Source organism: Gadus chalcogrammus, chromosome 3 (assembly GCF_026213295.1).
Source record: "Gadus chalcogrammus isolate NIFS_2021 chromosome 3, NIFS_Gcha_1.0, whole genome shotgun sequence".
Lineage (NCBI taxonomy): Eukaryota > Metazoa > Chordata > Actinopteri > Gadiformes > Gadidae > Gadus > Gadus chalcogrammus.
Window position 1 is genome coordinate 20,730,587 of NC_079414.1, and position 15,020 is coordinate 20,745,606.

The following is a 15,020-nucleotide window of genomic DNA, read 5'->3' on the forward strand; positions in this document are numbered from 1 at the left end:
ACGTTAACATATCGTGGTGAGCAGCACGGGAAGGACGAGATGAGAGCCCAGGTTCAAGCAATTATGCAGTTCTGCGCCCGATACACCGCACGACTACGGACTGCCTTTATTAACGACCAACGAACATAACAGAAATACGACACACCTAACCAACACACACAACACTCTCACTAATGGTCACGATCACACAACAATTGAACTGCAAACAATTAACACACAACCAATAAAGACCCCAAACCCGTTAACCCCACTTAACCTAACAACAAAACAAGTTGACAAAAGCCCCTTTTGTCAACTGACAACCCCTATTCCCATGATCCCCTGCGCGACCCCAGAGGAGTCGCGACATAGCCCCAATCGACCCTAACACCCAACACATAGTCCCGATAGTTCAGGGGGCCTGCCCCACCCGGGCACCACAGTGACGGCAGCAGTGCTTGGCCGGACCAGACTGGTCCTGGCAATCATCCTCCGTGGACGGCTGCAGGCTGGGTTGGTCGGAAAACTCCCGCTCCGCCCGTTCCGCCACATCGAGGGCCACATTGAGGGTCGGGGTCATGATGAGGCGGACGTGCTTCCCCAGCCGCGGCGGGGAAGTCGGGGTAGCCATGCCAGCCGTACAATTGAATGTCCGCTGCGTAGGCCCGAAACGCCCGGATCAGGGCCTGGAGGTCCCGTTGTTCCTCTGGGGAACAGGTCCAGGAGCGCCTGCACCGCCGTCCCCTCCAGAGCCAGGGCCAGGTGGACGACCACCTCCCTGGCACCCCAGCCATTGTGCATTCTGCGTTCACACCAAAAGATGCATTTGCTGCCCGTACGCGTTGTCGCCGAAGTTTTGCGGCGCAGCAAATCAAGTTTTGCGTCGCAGCAAAGGTTTTGCGGCGCAGCAAAGGTTTTGCGGCGCAGCAAAGGTTTTGCTGAGGTTTTGCACTTGCCTCTACTGCCTATGCCCAGGGCCGGCTCTGAGGGACACTATCTGTAATTTACGAGAACAAAGTTAAGCAACCATTGGCACTAATCAAACATTTATTTGGGGGGGGTCAGGGGAGTTTAGTTCACCCAATGAAATTATGGATGGGCTTATTCCAGGTCTGTGACAGCCACTGATGCAAGATTAAGCATTTGATTTAAAGGATGCGTATGGAGTTCTCTTTTTTGGACATTTTTGCAAAATTACTTGAAATCCTTATCATAAGCCACTTACAGCCACTGAGTTAGAAGTACTGACATGAAAATTAAACAAGTCAATCATCTGTGGAACGGGCAGGGCTCGAAAAACTGCCAATGAATTCCAGAACCACGAGTGGCATTGGACAGTAAGTACGCCAATCAAACGGTCGTACTGCACTCCCATACCCGCCCCCCGCGCGTGACCCCTTTGTGCACGTACTCAATGCTCGTGTCGTGACCATGAGCAAGCTTCTGTTTGTTGTTATCCTGCGGTAGCTACTGGAGCTAGCTAACTAGCTAATGGCTCGCTCTTGCGCATCTGTGTTCGCGCTCATGATTGCGCGACCATGTATTTGGAATGGGTGGAGTCAGAGTCAGCGTTGAAGGAGAGGGGGTAGGACCATTTGAGTTGTGTATTTTCAAAATCTGCTGGCTTTTCGCAAATCCCATACCCAACCTTTAATGATTGCTGTCGGCATGTAAAGATAATTTCAACAAATATGACAAAGAATGCTTTACCCTAGAATGAAAGGTTCACTGAAGTAAAGTTATTTTTTTCATCTTAGCATTCATAAAGTTTAGATAAAAAGTGTTCCATGGGAGCATCAAACATTGTTGGACCAACCTCACACTCGGTGGTGCAGGGAAATGTCCACCAAAATGTTCATACTTCTTGAGACCCAATGGAAAAGCATTTCACTTGGATGGACTTCTACATGTTTTTCAGAAGTTGGAGGGGACATTTCATCAACCAAGTGACCATTTATCTCACACACACACACACACACACACACACACACACACACACACACACACACACACACACACACACACACACACACACACACACACACACACACACACACACACACACACACACACACAAACACACAGTTGCTGAAGAAAGCCCCTTATATGCACTAATCATGTGACCCACTGTTCTGAAGTTCTGAATCACGAGTTTATTCGTGCTATCACACCAACAGCATTTAGTGCGCACCAAACGAGTTTGGACCCTTGGTTCGATACATTTGTCTTGGTGTGAATGCAACCACCTCACTTTGATTCGAACCCAATCAGCCGACCGAGACCTCCCGGAAGAGCTGAGGTGCGCTCAGAATCGCCGGACATATAGGCGAACGTTCGCAGCGAGCGCGTTGACTTTGAACAATACAATTTGAACGATGTTTAGACAACGTTGTAAACGTTGTCTAAACATCGTTCAAATTGTATTGCTCCTCCACGATAATTGACGAGTTTACAGAAGAAGGTCTAGAAGTCGATCTCTTAGAAAGTAGGCCTACTGCAGACAAGGAATTCGGACGATTCAAGAATAGAGGTCTACGTCACCGAAATTGTGCCCACTTACTGCGATGTCACGTTCAGATCACATTTTAGGATGAACAAGACATCAGTTGAAGTAAGGTTGTAGATAGGCTATATGAAACGATTTATATATTGCATTAGGCTATGTGCAGGAAAGGAATTAATATTGATCTCCATCTGGGAGCACAATTCTTGCAGTCCAGGATCCGTCTGCTTGCGGAGAACTGTTTGCGAACGTTTGAAGACATCGGCACGCTTAACAGAACATGTTTCAAATCGTTCGCCAGCGTTTGCGACTTTGAACGCACCTCTGGTCTCGGTTCGCTTCCAAACGAACCCTGGTATGGTTCGCTTGAGGTGTGAAAGCGAACGCACCTCGGTCCGATCCAGTTCTAAAAATCATAGGCTACGCCTTTATGGACGACAGGCAACCGCTCAGCCACGCGCATTATGGGAATTATGGTGTGTTCCTGAATCCTCGGACACCAGCCCTCCGAGTTGCACTCGGAAGAAATTGGCTAGTCGTTGTTTATTGTTAGCTACATTAGCCTCTTAAGCAAACCAGCCCGAAATCAAACAACACAACTTTACATTGTAATGCACGCAGAGCAAGACCAAGCAATGTATAAATTGGTGACCGGAATAAATGTAATCAAGTGTGTTCAAATCGACATTAAAATGACCTACGTGGTACAAATACAAAAAATAACTAGAACTGCAAGCAGTTATCCAGGGGTCCAAGCGATGTGCATTTCGCCGGCACAACGCGAAGCATGTATTCAAAACGCTACCGTGAACCTGTGGATATAAAGGTTTTGACTGTGAGAGGTTCGGTGTGGGAGTTATATCCCCAAACGCGTTTTTAGGAGATATACAATTTCCTCGTTTATGGCGCCCCCTTCTGGCGAAATTTTCCTTGGTATAGCGCCACCTAGGGACCGGCAGGTCTGGATTTTGTCGTCTGAGTAGCGGTGCCGGACCTGGATCTAGTCATGCTATTGGCGTGTCCGCACCATTTACGGTTTGGGCTGTGGTACCACTTCTAGGGCGAGAAGTATAATAAAAAAAATAACAATCGCTACAAAAACAATAGGGATCCAACCTGTTGGCTTGGACCCCTAATAATCTCTTCACGGGCGCAGCCATTTGGTTGAGAGCGTCATCACTGCTCTCGGTCTACTCTCAGATTTTCGAAAGATGAAGACAAAGAGGGGGCGTGCCTCGAGAAATGCCGCAAGAAAGCTGGGAGATCTTCGACTTTCGACTCGGAAGTCTGGCAGACAGGATTAGGGGTAACTCCAAGACTTGCAGCACATTGTCGGACCGTCTGGTGAAAATGAGTCGTGGCTCAACAATGCCGATGCATTTAACACATTCAGCACCAGGATGGGGAAGAAGGTGTTCGACCGGTCCACAACTGTGTGAAACAATGAAACAAATCAATATCACAAAATATCACATCCATGATTATTTACTTTCAAAGACGCCTCTCTCTCTCTCTCTCTCTCTCTCTCTCTCTCTCTCTCTCTCTCTCTCTCTCTCTCTCTCTCTCTCTCTCTCTCTCTCTCTCTCTCTTATTTTTACACTTGCAAAATGTAATTCAATGTAGGCCTAATCCAAGTAGTCAGAATACAATACTCAGATTAAGTGATGTAACGGAATACATTTTTGGGCATGTATTCTGTAGGCTATTCTGTAAGTGGTTACATTTTAAAAGTAGCCTATCCTTTCTTTCCAACACTGCCAATGGACCTATAGCCTATGTAGACCAACAGACAAGGTCGGCCAGCAGTGATTTGCCCTTCCCATTAACAGGTGGCTGTTCTTACAGTTAACGTTTTCTTTGTTTGTATGGTAGGCCTAAAAGATAAGAGAAACCACCACGGTATTTGGTCGGTTACCGTAAACGCAAGCTATTGGGACGTGAGCAATTTGTTTGATTAGTTGAGAAGAGTGAATCTAGGGCATACAAACAAGACGGATTGATTCACATAAAAAGCATTTGGCTATATTGTGGCCATATCTCAAATGGACCGAATACGTTGTTTGTATAGCACAGCTCGGAGAAACAAATTGCTTAATATTTAATATAAATATAACCTAATTCTATTCCCAAAAATGGTGCTGTTCCCATGGACCTATTCCCTGAGGGGGCGTGGCGCTTGTGGGAGCGGTGTTCATTGAGTAAAATCCTGGTCATGCGCATTGCTGATTGTTGCAAACCCTAGCACTGCAGGTGTTGGCTGTACCTTTGAATGAGAACAGGTAGGTTTAAAGAGAGCGCCGGAAATACATAAATACGCTCTAAAATCAGTTTTGCGACACGGCAAATCGTTTTAAGACACATTGCATAGACCAAGAGAGTTCCTCTTCTTTATTTACCAACTAAAATACTGTGTGTGTGTGTGTGTGTGTGTGTGTGTGTGTGTGTGTGTGTGTGTGTGTGTGTGTGTGTGTGTGTGTGTGTGTGTGTGTGTGTCCTACTCCTGCTAGTTCAAAAAATATGACCACGCGATTCTAATTTAGTGTAGTAAAGTTTGTTTTTACTTTTTTATACCTGACAAAACATCGACCTACCTATGGTACTGCCTTGCTGCTTGAAGTGTAATCCCAAAACGCAGTCAATTTTTTGCAGCACAGGTCCGCCTATGGCATTCTGCAGCGTTCTAGGCTCACAGGTTTAACCGGATCGGTGGCATTCTCCACGGCAGGCCCGTACATCCGTCCGTGTTACAAGTTTGGGTGTTCGAGTACAACATGAATATATCCGAATTTCAGTCTAGCTGAACTCTAAATTCCGATTAAAGACCTGTGTGAGTTAAACCAGCGGAATCTAAGACCGATTTCTCAACCCATTCCGTGAGTGGAACTTATGTTATAGCCTATAATCGATAACGAGTGTGGGCAGTGAAATGGCGTCATCCTTCCACAACGAAAACAAACAAACATGATTAATTGTTGTTACATTCTGTGTAGCTTATATAGACGGGCAAATTATTTATTTCGCAAGTCGGATCCAGCTATATTTAAGTTATCAAAATATATTAATCTTTTTTTTAATTCAGCTCACTTATTAGGCTTTTATGTTTCATTATTTGAGATCAGCAAGAGTGTGTTAAAGTTATTTTTTGCTCGATTTCCAAACATGCTAATTGGTCTACTCTCGCAGGATTCATTCCGTGAACTGTTTCAGATGTAAAGATACTCAGGATTAATTTGGCTTCTTTCCACTGGAGGTGAGTCTAGTCCAAACGGACATTCATCATTCTAGTAGGATAAATATGTAACGCTTGACATTCATGTGTGACCATGTTGACCTGCTCGTTGACAATTGTCTTGATTTCCACAGGGAGGATGTTTCCCCTAACCCCATCCTTGTGGTTGCCCACGGCTACTGCGGCGTCACTGCTTAGCCTAGCACTAATAGTGGTTATGTGTGTGCTGAGGAAGAAACGGCGGCTGGAAGGAACATACAGGCCAAGCGCCGAGGAGAGGAAGCAAGTCGGCGCACCAGGATCAGAGAGGCCGGGCCTGCCCCTTCCTATTCCCAAAGAAGAGCGCCTGATATGACTCTCGTTGGGACAAATCCGGGGGGCTCCATGTAGGGTGTTGCTGAAGCGTTTCACTTTCCGCTATATTACTTTCTAATGTTGCCTCCTTCCTCGCTTGTGTCCCGTCTCCAACTGTTGACTATAGATCTATGTTGCTCCGGGTTCAAGACACAATAGGCCGATCCAGATACTCTGTTCCTCTGTGCATTTTTCAAAAAGTCGCTTCAAAGTCATTTAAAGACCTTTAAGTATTTTCTTTTTTATTTGTACAATGGAAGTACCGTTATTTATGTAAAACATGGTGTGATCTTTATATTTATAAAAACATTTATGAAGAGAGATTCTAGAGAAAGAGGCACTGAAGTTTACCATGATGCACTTTGATGTTGAGCTCATAACAATGATTTAATACAAAATAAATATAAATCTATTTTGTTGGATGTACAATGTATTTTGTAACCATCTCGGGGAGAAAACAGAGTCCTATATGGTCTTCAAGTGTTGAGGATATGGAAGTGGTTCTTAAGTCATTTTTAGCATCGGTGAGCCAAGTCCCTGTTCCGAAGACATTCTGTATTGGTTCCAGTGAATTATGCAAAAGAAAGTATTTGTTTTATGTTCTTCAGCCAGTCTGTTCCCTGTCAATCATGCCTCAAATCTTTTCTTCAGCTCAGAGACTTTCACTGCTTTCAGCTCCCCCTCTGTGCATTCAATTAGATTGTCCTGCACACAGGGTGGGTTATTTGAGTTAAGCGATCTCCAAAGCTTGGTCTGGCTTTGTTTCTGCAACACGACACTTTGATCGGCTAGGGATTGTTGTTTTCCTGTCGCGAGGGAGGTTGTTCTGGTAGATTGAAAGTCTGGGCTCATCAGGTCATTCTTCTCCCCAACATAAATGCTGAACTCTTGGTTGGTCATGTCCTGATTCTGGTTCTCAACAAGTTCCGGGCTAACATCGGACTCTGTGCACAGTCCTAGTCTTGTTCTCTGTAAAGGTCCTATCTCTGTACCCTCATTGTTCAGATTGACTTCCTGAATCATTTCCTCTGATCCATCTGTCTGCGTTTCAACAGAGTCCCCTGTTTGCTTCCCTGCCCCTCTCTCTGTAACGTCTTCACCCTGACCCGTCTCTACGTCGGTGTTGTTCCCTGCATCTATCTCTCTCTGTTTCTCCACAATTTCATTCCCTCTCTGCCCTTGAATATCTTCCTCTTCCTGTTTATTTGGATTAGCTCTAATCCTTCCTTGATCTTCCAGTGTACACATGAAGGGCTTCACCTCATTGTCTTCCTTCCATTCAGGATTTGGGCAAAGCAATTCCAAATCCATTGGTGATACTGATTCCTCTTCTGCGGTCTGTAATGTCTCTTCAAGAGTCCAGCTGTGCAAGCTTTCACTGCCACTGATGGACAGAGAAAGACTTTCCTGGCTCGGCGTGGCAAGGCGGTCCTGAAATGCAAGAAGAAACAAATAAGCAGTGAGCTGATTAAAGCAAATAAAGTGCACTTTTGTGCCCTCACCCGACTGCTTTACCTTCATGATGAAGTCATGGCTGTCGGGTCCAAATAAATCCAGGCTGCGTGTTCCATACAGCAGGCCATGCTCACGAGTGCTCCGGGAGCTGAGAGTTTCAAAGATCTCCCCCAGGAGGTCCATCTCCTCTGGGTCACAGAGCAGTGAATCATCCTCTCCTATTTCATCTCTCTCAAGCTCAGGGCACGGCTCAGCGGCTAACCTAGCCAACGGCAGGAAACCACATCAATGCCGTGTTACTTTATGTCCAGTGGGAGGACCAGTTATAACCCTGCATCCGGGTGTGTTATAACCCTGCATCCGGGTGTGCATGCACGCATGCATGCACGCATGCATGCACACACAAACACACACACACACACACACACACACACACACACACACACACACACACACACAATGTGCTCACCCTTGCCAGTTGACTTGTGTGTCCGCTGCCTTTTCACTACTTCTGGGAGTCCTGTGCTTCTGTGCAGGCCGGCGGGGGCGGGGCTAAGGGAGGAAGTAGCGTTACAAAGTAGTAGCAGGGTTCCAAACGTGGAACACGTGGGCCAATGATCTGGAACTATATCGATGTCTAATTTCCAACGCAATATATTAAGGAATATTTTGGCTTGGTTAGGGACGCTTTGATTGCAGCTCTCACCGTTCCAAAGTGTTGTGTGATTGGCAAACGCCATTGCAGAAATTCAGACTTGTTGCGGCGCTGTGAGACAGATCCCCCTCTCTGTAGGGGGCATTCCGTACCTTGCTCCTCCTGCAATATGTGCACAAACACACACACACGCACACACACATATGCAAATGTGAAACCGTTGACAGGTTTAAACACCCCAAGTTGTATGTTAAGCTCTGCATAAAGTATGCATGACCGTGCACCCACCGTGTGAAGTATGTTCTTAAATCTGGGCTTGGTTAAGCCTTTGGCCTGCACAAGATACAAAGTGTTACCAGAACTCCTGCACAAATCCAATCCAGACAGATTGAAGCATGTCCCCCTGGACTCATCTCTTACCGTTATGTTGGCCTTGGACCTCATAGTGATGATGAGTGCACCTCCTCCTTTCTGACACATGAACAAACCAAACTGACTACGTCACAACCAACATCAAACTGTGGTTCCGTTTTCATAGCAACGCACTGATAATGTGAGGCTTACCTTCAGACTACCAACAAACTCTTGATAGGATTTCTTTGTCCCTATGGACCCGCACAATAAGAATGATGTTAACATGTAATCCCTCCTTGTGAATTAATTCACTAAAATTAGTGTTGCGGAAACATTGATGGTCTGTGACATAGGAACTCAGACAGGCAGGCAGACAGACAGACAGACGGACAGACGGACGGACAGACGGACAGACGGACAGACGGACAGACGGACAGACGGACAGACAGACAGACAGACAGACCTGTTACTGTTTCACGGTGTATTTGTTCTTCAAAGAGGTCATCTGGTTCTTGACCTTCATTCAGTTGCTCCAGACGAGAATCGATAAACTGAAAAAAACATTCTGTTGAATTGTACTTATTTTCAGAACATTATTAATTTCGTGTATACTCCGTTACAAATATTTTCTCCATGTGACATATCGTAGTATTCTACTATGTACGTTTTATAAATCTACTAAATCAAATTAATCATATAAACATTAAAGGATATGCTTCGGCAAACTTCAACGTAACAGTATGCAGTACCAATGCGTACACAATATATTAACAGTACCGTTCCAACAGGGGGCAGTGTGCAGAACGCCAAAGGGGTAGAAGTACCTGTTTGAAGAACTGTAAATGAACTGCACTCTGCAGGAACTGCTTCATGCTAGAGCAACTGTGGTCTAAAAACAGCTCCTCGCAAAACCACACTGTGCCTTCCTGTGATCAGAAACCAACAGAGGATGCGGTGCACTTTCAATACCTTCATATCTAGAGCTTAGTGTCCAGTCTTTCAGTCATAAAATTGATGCAAAGCAAAGTCACAATTCAGATCATGCACTGTTCAGTTGGACCTCACTCTTTGGTCCTTTTGTATGCATATAATGAGATATGGTTTGACCTGGTTTCGCTGCAGTGCGTTCGTGTAGCCCCCAAACAGCAGAGCCTGAGCTCTGAGGAAAGCTCTGGCTACACCACAGCCGGGAGAAGCTGCATAACGTTTCAAACACACTTTGAGCTCCGACATCTGGGGACAGACAGAACAATGAACTGTGGGCCATATTCAGCGAGTGGCCATCTTGGTTGCACATTCAGGTCCATCCCCCACCTATGGTTTAGAACTAAGATGGTCACTGGATGAATGAGGTCTGTTGTCTTACAAGGTCTGTTGACCACACACACACACACACACACACACACACACACACACACACACACACACACACACACACACACACACACACACACACACACACACACACACACACACACACACACACACATCCTACCACGTCGGAAGGTATCTTCTTCAGGTCATCAAACGGGCTTTCCAAAGTGTTTGTATCTACATTGAGAATGACAACTTCCTCCAATCCACGACATCTCACTCTCTGTGATGAAGGCAATGGGTTACTGGGTATTAGCATGTTGGATGAGGAAATGATCTGATTTAAAGGTTTTTACATCGAGTGTCTTTACCTCCATGAGACTGGCGTGGACCCCTATCAGGTAGGGCATTGGTGCGCTGAAAGAAGCATGCCATGGACAGATGAAGTGAACCCACTGCCTCAGTTAGTGACAGACAGACAGACAGACAATCGAAAATAGACATATATACCCAAATAGAAATTGATGCATAGACATACAGACAGACAGCTTTACAGATATACAGGCCAACAGATATAAAGTCATCAAGACACACCGACGGACAGACAAATAGATACTTGGGAAGACTGACAGACTGAATGACATATAGGCAGGTCGAGCAATTGAAGAGCACACTCTCATGAGACCTGTGTCATTAGGGGGTGCTTCTGTGCAATGACAATGCGGCAACGGTCAACTCCATTGCAGAAGAGGCACATACTACACATGGAGTGGTGACACAAAGCGTGGAGGCGTGGTTACCAGCAGTAGTCCAGCAGGTGAGCGGGCAGGACGGGGATGAAGATGTGTTGCCAGTGCATCGGGTAGAGAATCCCCGTCAGGGCATGGACACAGGCCGCCAACTGCCAACAACAACAGAGCGAAGGTGCTTTGAAGTGTGTGTGTGTGTGTGTGTGTGTGTGTGTGTGTGTGTGTGTGTGTGTGTGTGTGTGTGTGTGTGTGTGTGTGTGTGTGTGTGTGTGTGTGTGTGTGTGTGTGTGTGTGTGTGTGTGTGTGTGTGTGTGTGTGCGCTTTTGTGTACATTTCAATGCATCTTACAGTGCTCAGTTTGCTCGCAAATATGAGGATCCGTCTCTCAAACAGAATGCTGGCGTAGAGCTGGAGCAGATTCCGCACATCCACTGCTACCATAAGCTCCGTCAGATTTCTCTGCACATGTAGGGCATTGAGAGGAAAACGTGTTTTGTGAAATAAGGAAAAGAAAAGGAGGAAAAGCTTCTTATCGTGTGGGGAGAAAGCGTGTGGTGTGAGTAAAGTGTCCTGACGTACACTCTCAGGGATGGAAGGAAGGCCTCTGGGGTCTGGAGCGATGAAGTATGGTACCTGAAGCACAACAGCAGAACACCTTACATGCTTTCCTCTTCACACAAGATCGAGTCTAAACGAGATTCGACTCCTATTATTATCACTCCTTACTCGTCTTGCTCGAGTTCGCACAATTCCCCCATGCGTCAGATGAGCCACAAAGCTTTTAGTGGGTTTAGTCTTTGAATCAGAGGTGCATATTAGTATTGGTTACATACAAATTCATGAGCAATTAAAAAATGTGACCCTTTGGAAGGATATTTTCTTTGGAAAGTGTTTTGTCTGGAGACATTAGTCGATTTGGGCTTGCCATAGCAGTGGCTTTTTGGTGTTAGTGGAGACGACCCATTGCCACTCACCCCCTTCTGCCTGCCTCTTTGTCCATCAGGGAGGGACCCCTCTGTACTAACCACTAGCTGCTCTCCCTCCAAAAAAGAGACAACTTCACCTTTTACAATGTGGACTTAATTAAAGTAGCATCTCGGGCACAATTTTATATTGGTTATTGATGTACGTACCATCTGCAGAGTGACAGATCCAGCAGTTAATGGTATGGACTGCTTGTACAGTGTTGCCAGCAGATCTTTCATCTCATTGGTCTAGTGGGAGACACATGGTTATTTTCGCTGACCTGCACTGCAACACCAAAGTTGAACATTTTTAAAAGGCTCAACAAACGTGGATTTGAACTTACCTGCCCTTTTGTAAGGTAATCAGCCAGATTATTTAGGAGTTTGTAAAACACCTCGAACCATGGAAGATAACTATGAATAAAAAGATAAAACGTTTTGGCCTCAGTGCTATTAGTGTAAACATATGTGTACTGTATGTTGTATGTTCTTTATCTAAGACTTTGCAGGGATGGTACACATTAATACACATTGTAGTTCACACTTCAATGTCAATGTGTCAATATGGGTCAAGGGGCTAATTCACAGTCCCTGTGCAAAATGCCAAATATTTAGTGACTGCATCGGCGAATGACTACCTGAGAATGCAGAGGCAGGTCTTGCAAGAGCTGTTGAGGCGGCAGAAGCCAAACCGTTGGCAACCCTCCAGGTCAGTCAGGACAACAGTGAAGTGCTGAACAGCCACGCCGTCCTGAGCTCTAAGAATGGGTGGAGGGAGGACGGACAGACGGACGGACGGACGAAACCGACGGATAGAGGAGATAAATGAAAGATGGACTGACGGAATTGTCTGGAATTGATTGATGGATGGATGTGTGATGGAGCCGATTGATGGACAGACGTGTGAAGGACCATATAAAACAGGAAGACGGACGCAACAGTAGGAAAAAAAACAGGAACATAGAAAGACAAAAGATTCAAATGTTTTTTGGAAAGTAGATTTATACCCACCGCTTTATGTCATAGGGGAAGCAGAACCGGGGCAAAGTCTGAGATGAATCCTAAAGTGTGTGTGTGTGTGGAAGAGACAGAGGAATAAACAAGCTGCTTAAATCTTAAAAACCCTATGCATCTCACCGCCCCCCCCCCAAGCAGCAATACCCATAGTACCTCATCGTCAAAGTTCTCTGGAAACTGAAATAGCACATTGGGATCTGTTGAGATGAATACAAAGCAATAGCCTGCTATTATTCTGTATCGCTTCAAAAGGGGAAAAAAGGCAACTCTGAACATTGTTTTTTTTTGTCAGATGTGGCATTTCTGTTTAGAGTACCAGTGGAGGATACCAGTGGTGGAATTGATAACTCCCGCCTTTAAAAGTAACAAACGGCTCAGTATAGCTACTATATATACCTTTATCTCTTGCAATTGGGCAAGCTGCTTCAAAGAACCAGTGGAAGGTTCGCTCTGGGTTTTGTCTGAAAAGGAAATGTATATATATCACTTTGGTTAACAGGCTGGCCATCTGGCGAAGCCTGGTTTCCTTCATATTTGTCATTATATTAAATATATATTTATATACATCAGAGCATGTTGGAGTACATAACAACTCAATCATTGTTTCGGTGTGTGGGACTCTTCCTGTTTGCCAACAAAGGAGGAAGTGACATTAAAACAGCACCAACAACTGAAATAAAGAGTGTGGCTGAGACAGATCAGAAAATAGTCAAAATGGAAAGCAAAAGTGTATCTTACTTAAGCCTGGAGCCCATGATGTGTAGCTAAGTCTGTGTCTATATCGTGACCCAGGCAGTGGAGATCTTCAGCTGGTGCGATGCATTGGAAGCATACGTCTAGCAGACGGTGAAGTAGGTAGAACCAGGCACAATCAGAATCTGTCTGCAAATCAGCACTGAGCACCAGTGACTTCCTGATCTGTGCACATGTGTGTGGTCGATGACGTCCCCATTCCATTCTCAAACTTTGAAAGAAATGACTTAAATTTTTTATTTTTTTTGCTTAGGACTCTATGCAGCAGTGAATTGATGACAATTTAATATCAAACACACATGCAAAGAAACACAATTGTGATTCTATGTATTTCAATGAATATACTGCATTGCCAGTTCTGCGTCCACTATAGTGAGTTATAGTTGCAGAGATCTAATTATTAATTGGTTATTATTATTGACTAGTATTCTAGTTTAGTATATTATCAAGGGGGTAGGTACTGCCCCCTTGTGGCTGTGAGGGCTATTACTTAATTTTGTTTCCTCTCTATTGTATTGACAGCAAATGGGCAGTATACCTTTTTAATAATAAACGTACAAAAAAGAAAAAACAACACGAGGGGTCTTAACTCCACAACTTTATTTGAACCAATGGCAATCGTCTTATCGCCAACTTAGTAAGAAGTAATATCGGGACCAAAGAAGTATCTGAATTAAGTATGTTGTAATGAATGGGATGACAAAAAATAATCTAGTGCCTATCAACCACAAGCACCACTTCTGGTGTGTTAAATCTACCTCTAAACGACTCGACAGAGATCGGGAAAAGTGAATGTAGTGTTGCGAGCCCTTCTCTTGACTAGCAGGCCAGTGAAGAGCAGTGGTGCGTACAGAGAGAGGAGAAAGGGAACAGGTCAAGGAGGAGGAAGAGAGGCTGATGGGGGTCAGGAGGAAGAGCCGAACAGATCGGCAGAGGGATGGAGGAGATGGACGGCTAGAGGGAAACGGGACTTAGAGTACAGACGAGCAGAGACATCGGGCAGAGAACGTCCACATTAGGCCGCTTCCTCCTCTCCCTCCTCCTCAAACTCCCCCTCCTCTGCGGTGGCGTCCTGGTACTGCTGGTACTCGGACACCAGGTCGTTCATGTTGCTCTCCGCCTCGGTGAACTCCATCTCGTCCATGCCCTCGCCGGTGTACCAGTGGAGGAAGGCCTTGCGGCGGAACATGGCGGTGAACTGCTCGGAGATGCGCTTGAACAGCTCCTGGATGGCGGTGCTGTTGCCGATGAAGGTGGCGGACATCTTCAGGCCGCGCGGCGGGATGTCGCACACGGCCGTCTTCACGTTGTTGGGGATCCATTCCACGAAGTAGCTGCTGTTCTTGTTCTGCACGTTGAGCATCTGCTCGTCCACCTCCTTCATGGACATGCGGCCGCGGAACACGGCGGCCACCGTCAGGTAGCGCCCGTGGCGCGGGTCGCACGCCGCCATCATGTTCTTGGCGTCGAACATCTGCTGCGTGAGCTCGGGCACGGACAGGGCGCGGTACTGCTGGCTCCCCCTGCTGGTGAGCGGGGCGAAGCCCGGCATGAAGAAGTGGAGGCGGGGGAAGGGCACCATGTTGACGGCCAGCTTGCGGAGGTCGGCGTTGAGCTGGCCGGGGAAGCGGAGGCAGGTGGTGACGCCGCTCATGGTGGCCGACACCAGGTGGTTGAGGTCGCCGTAGGTGGG

General features: G+C 46.0%; 2 protein-coding genes across 4 annotated transcripts in view; both read right to left on the reverse strand.

Annotated features, from left to right (window-relative positions):
- Positions 1 to 2,389: 2,389 nt before the first annotated feature.
- On the reverse strand, positions 2,390 to 13,483 carry dennd1c (DENN domain containing 1C). Of its 3 annotated transcripts, XR_008895149.1 has the most exons (24): positions 13,313 to 13,483; positions 12,971 to 13,035; positions 12,728 to 12,771; positions 12,569 to 12,618; positions 12,196 to 12,315; positions 11,902 to 11,971; positions 11,726 to 11,806; positions 11,567 to 11,632; positions 11,172 to 11,225; positions 10,941 to 11,051; positions 10,644 to 10,744; positions 10,215 to 10,260; positions 10,025 to 10,126; positions 9,637 to 9,762; positions 9,354 to 9,455; positions 8,993 to 9,080; positions 8,740 to 8,780; positions 8,596 to 8,646; positions 8,464 to 8,508; positions 8,227 to 8,337; positions 7,990 to 8,072; positions 7,581 to 7,782; positions 5,074 to 7,496; positions 2,390 to 3,913 (listed from the first exon to the last, which is right to left on the reverse strand). XR_008895149.1 is itself a non-coding variant. In XM_056586602.1 (23 exons), exons 1-23 carry the CDS (start codon positions 13,327 to 13,329, stop codon positions 6,693 to 6,695), a joined length of 2,580 nt encoding a protein of 859 aa, XP_056442577.1. In that variant the 5' UTR covers positions 13,330 to 13,483; the 3' UTR covers positions 4,967 to 6,692. The 3 variants fall into 3 exon arrangements, 2 of the variants coding, with proteins under 2 accessions (XP_056442577.1, XP_056442579.1); XM_056586602.1 differs by lacking the exon at positions 2,390 to 3,913 and having other exon boundaries at positions 4,967 to 7,496; XM_056586604.1 differs by lacking the exons at positions 2,390 to 3,913; positions 11,567 to 11,632 and having other exon boundaries at positions 4,967 to 7,496.
- A 224-nt stretch (positions 13,484 to 13,707) lies between these two features.
- LOC130379651 (tubulin beta-4B chain-like) overlaps positions 13,708 to 15,020 on the reverse strand; it is a 4,205-nt gene continuing 2,892 nt past the window's right edge. The window contains exon 5 of the mRNA XM_056586605.1: positions 13,708 to 15,020. This exon is cut by the window's right edge and continues 135 nt beyond it. Coding sequence (XP_056442580.1) covers positions 14,343 to 15,020 — 678 coding nt within the window. The 3' untranslated portion in view covers positions 13,708 to 14,342.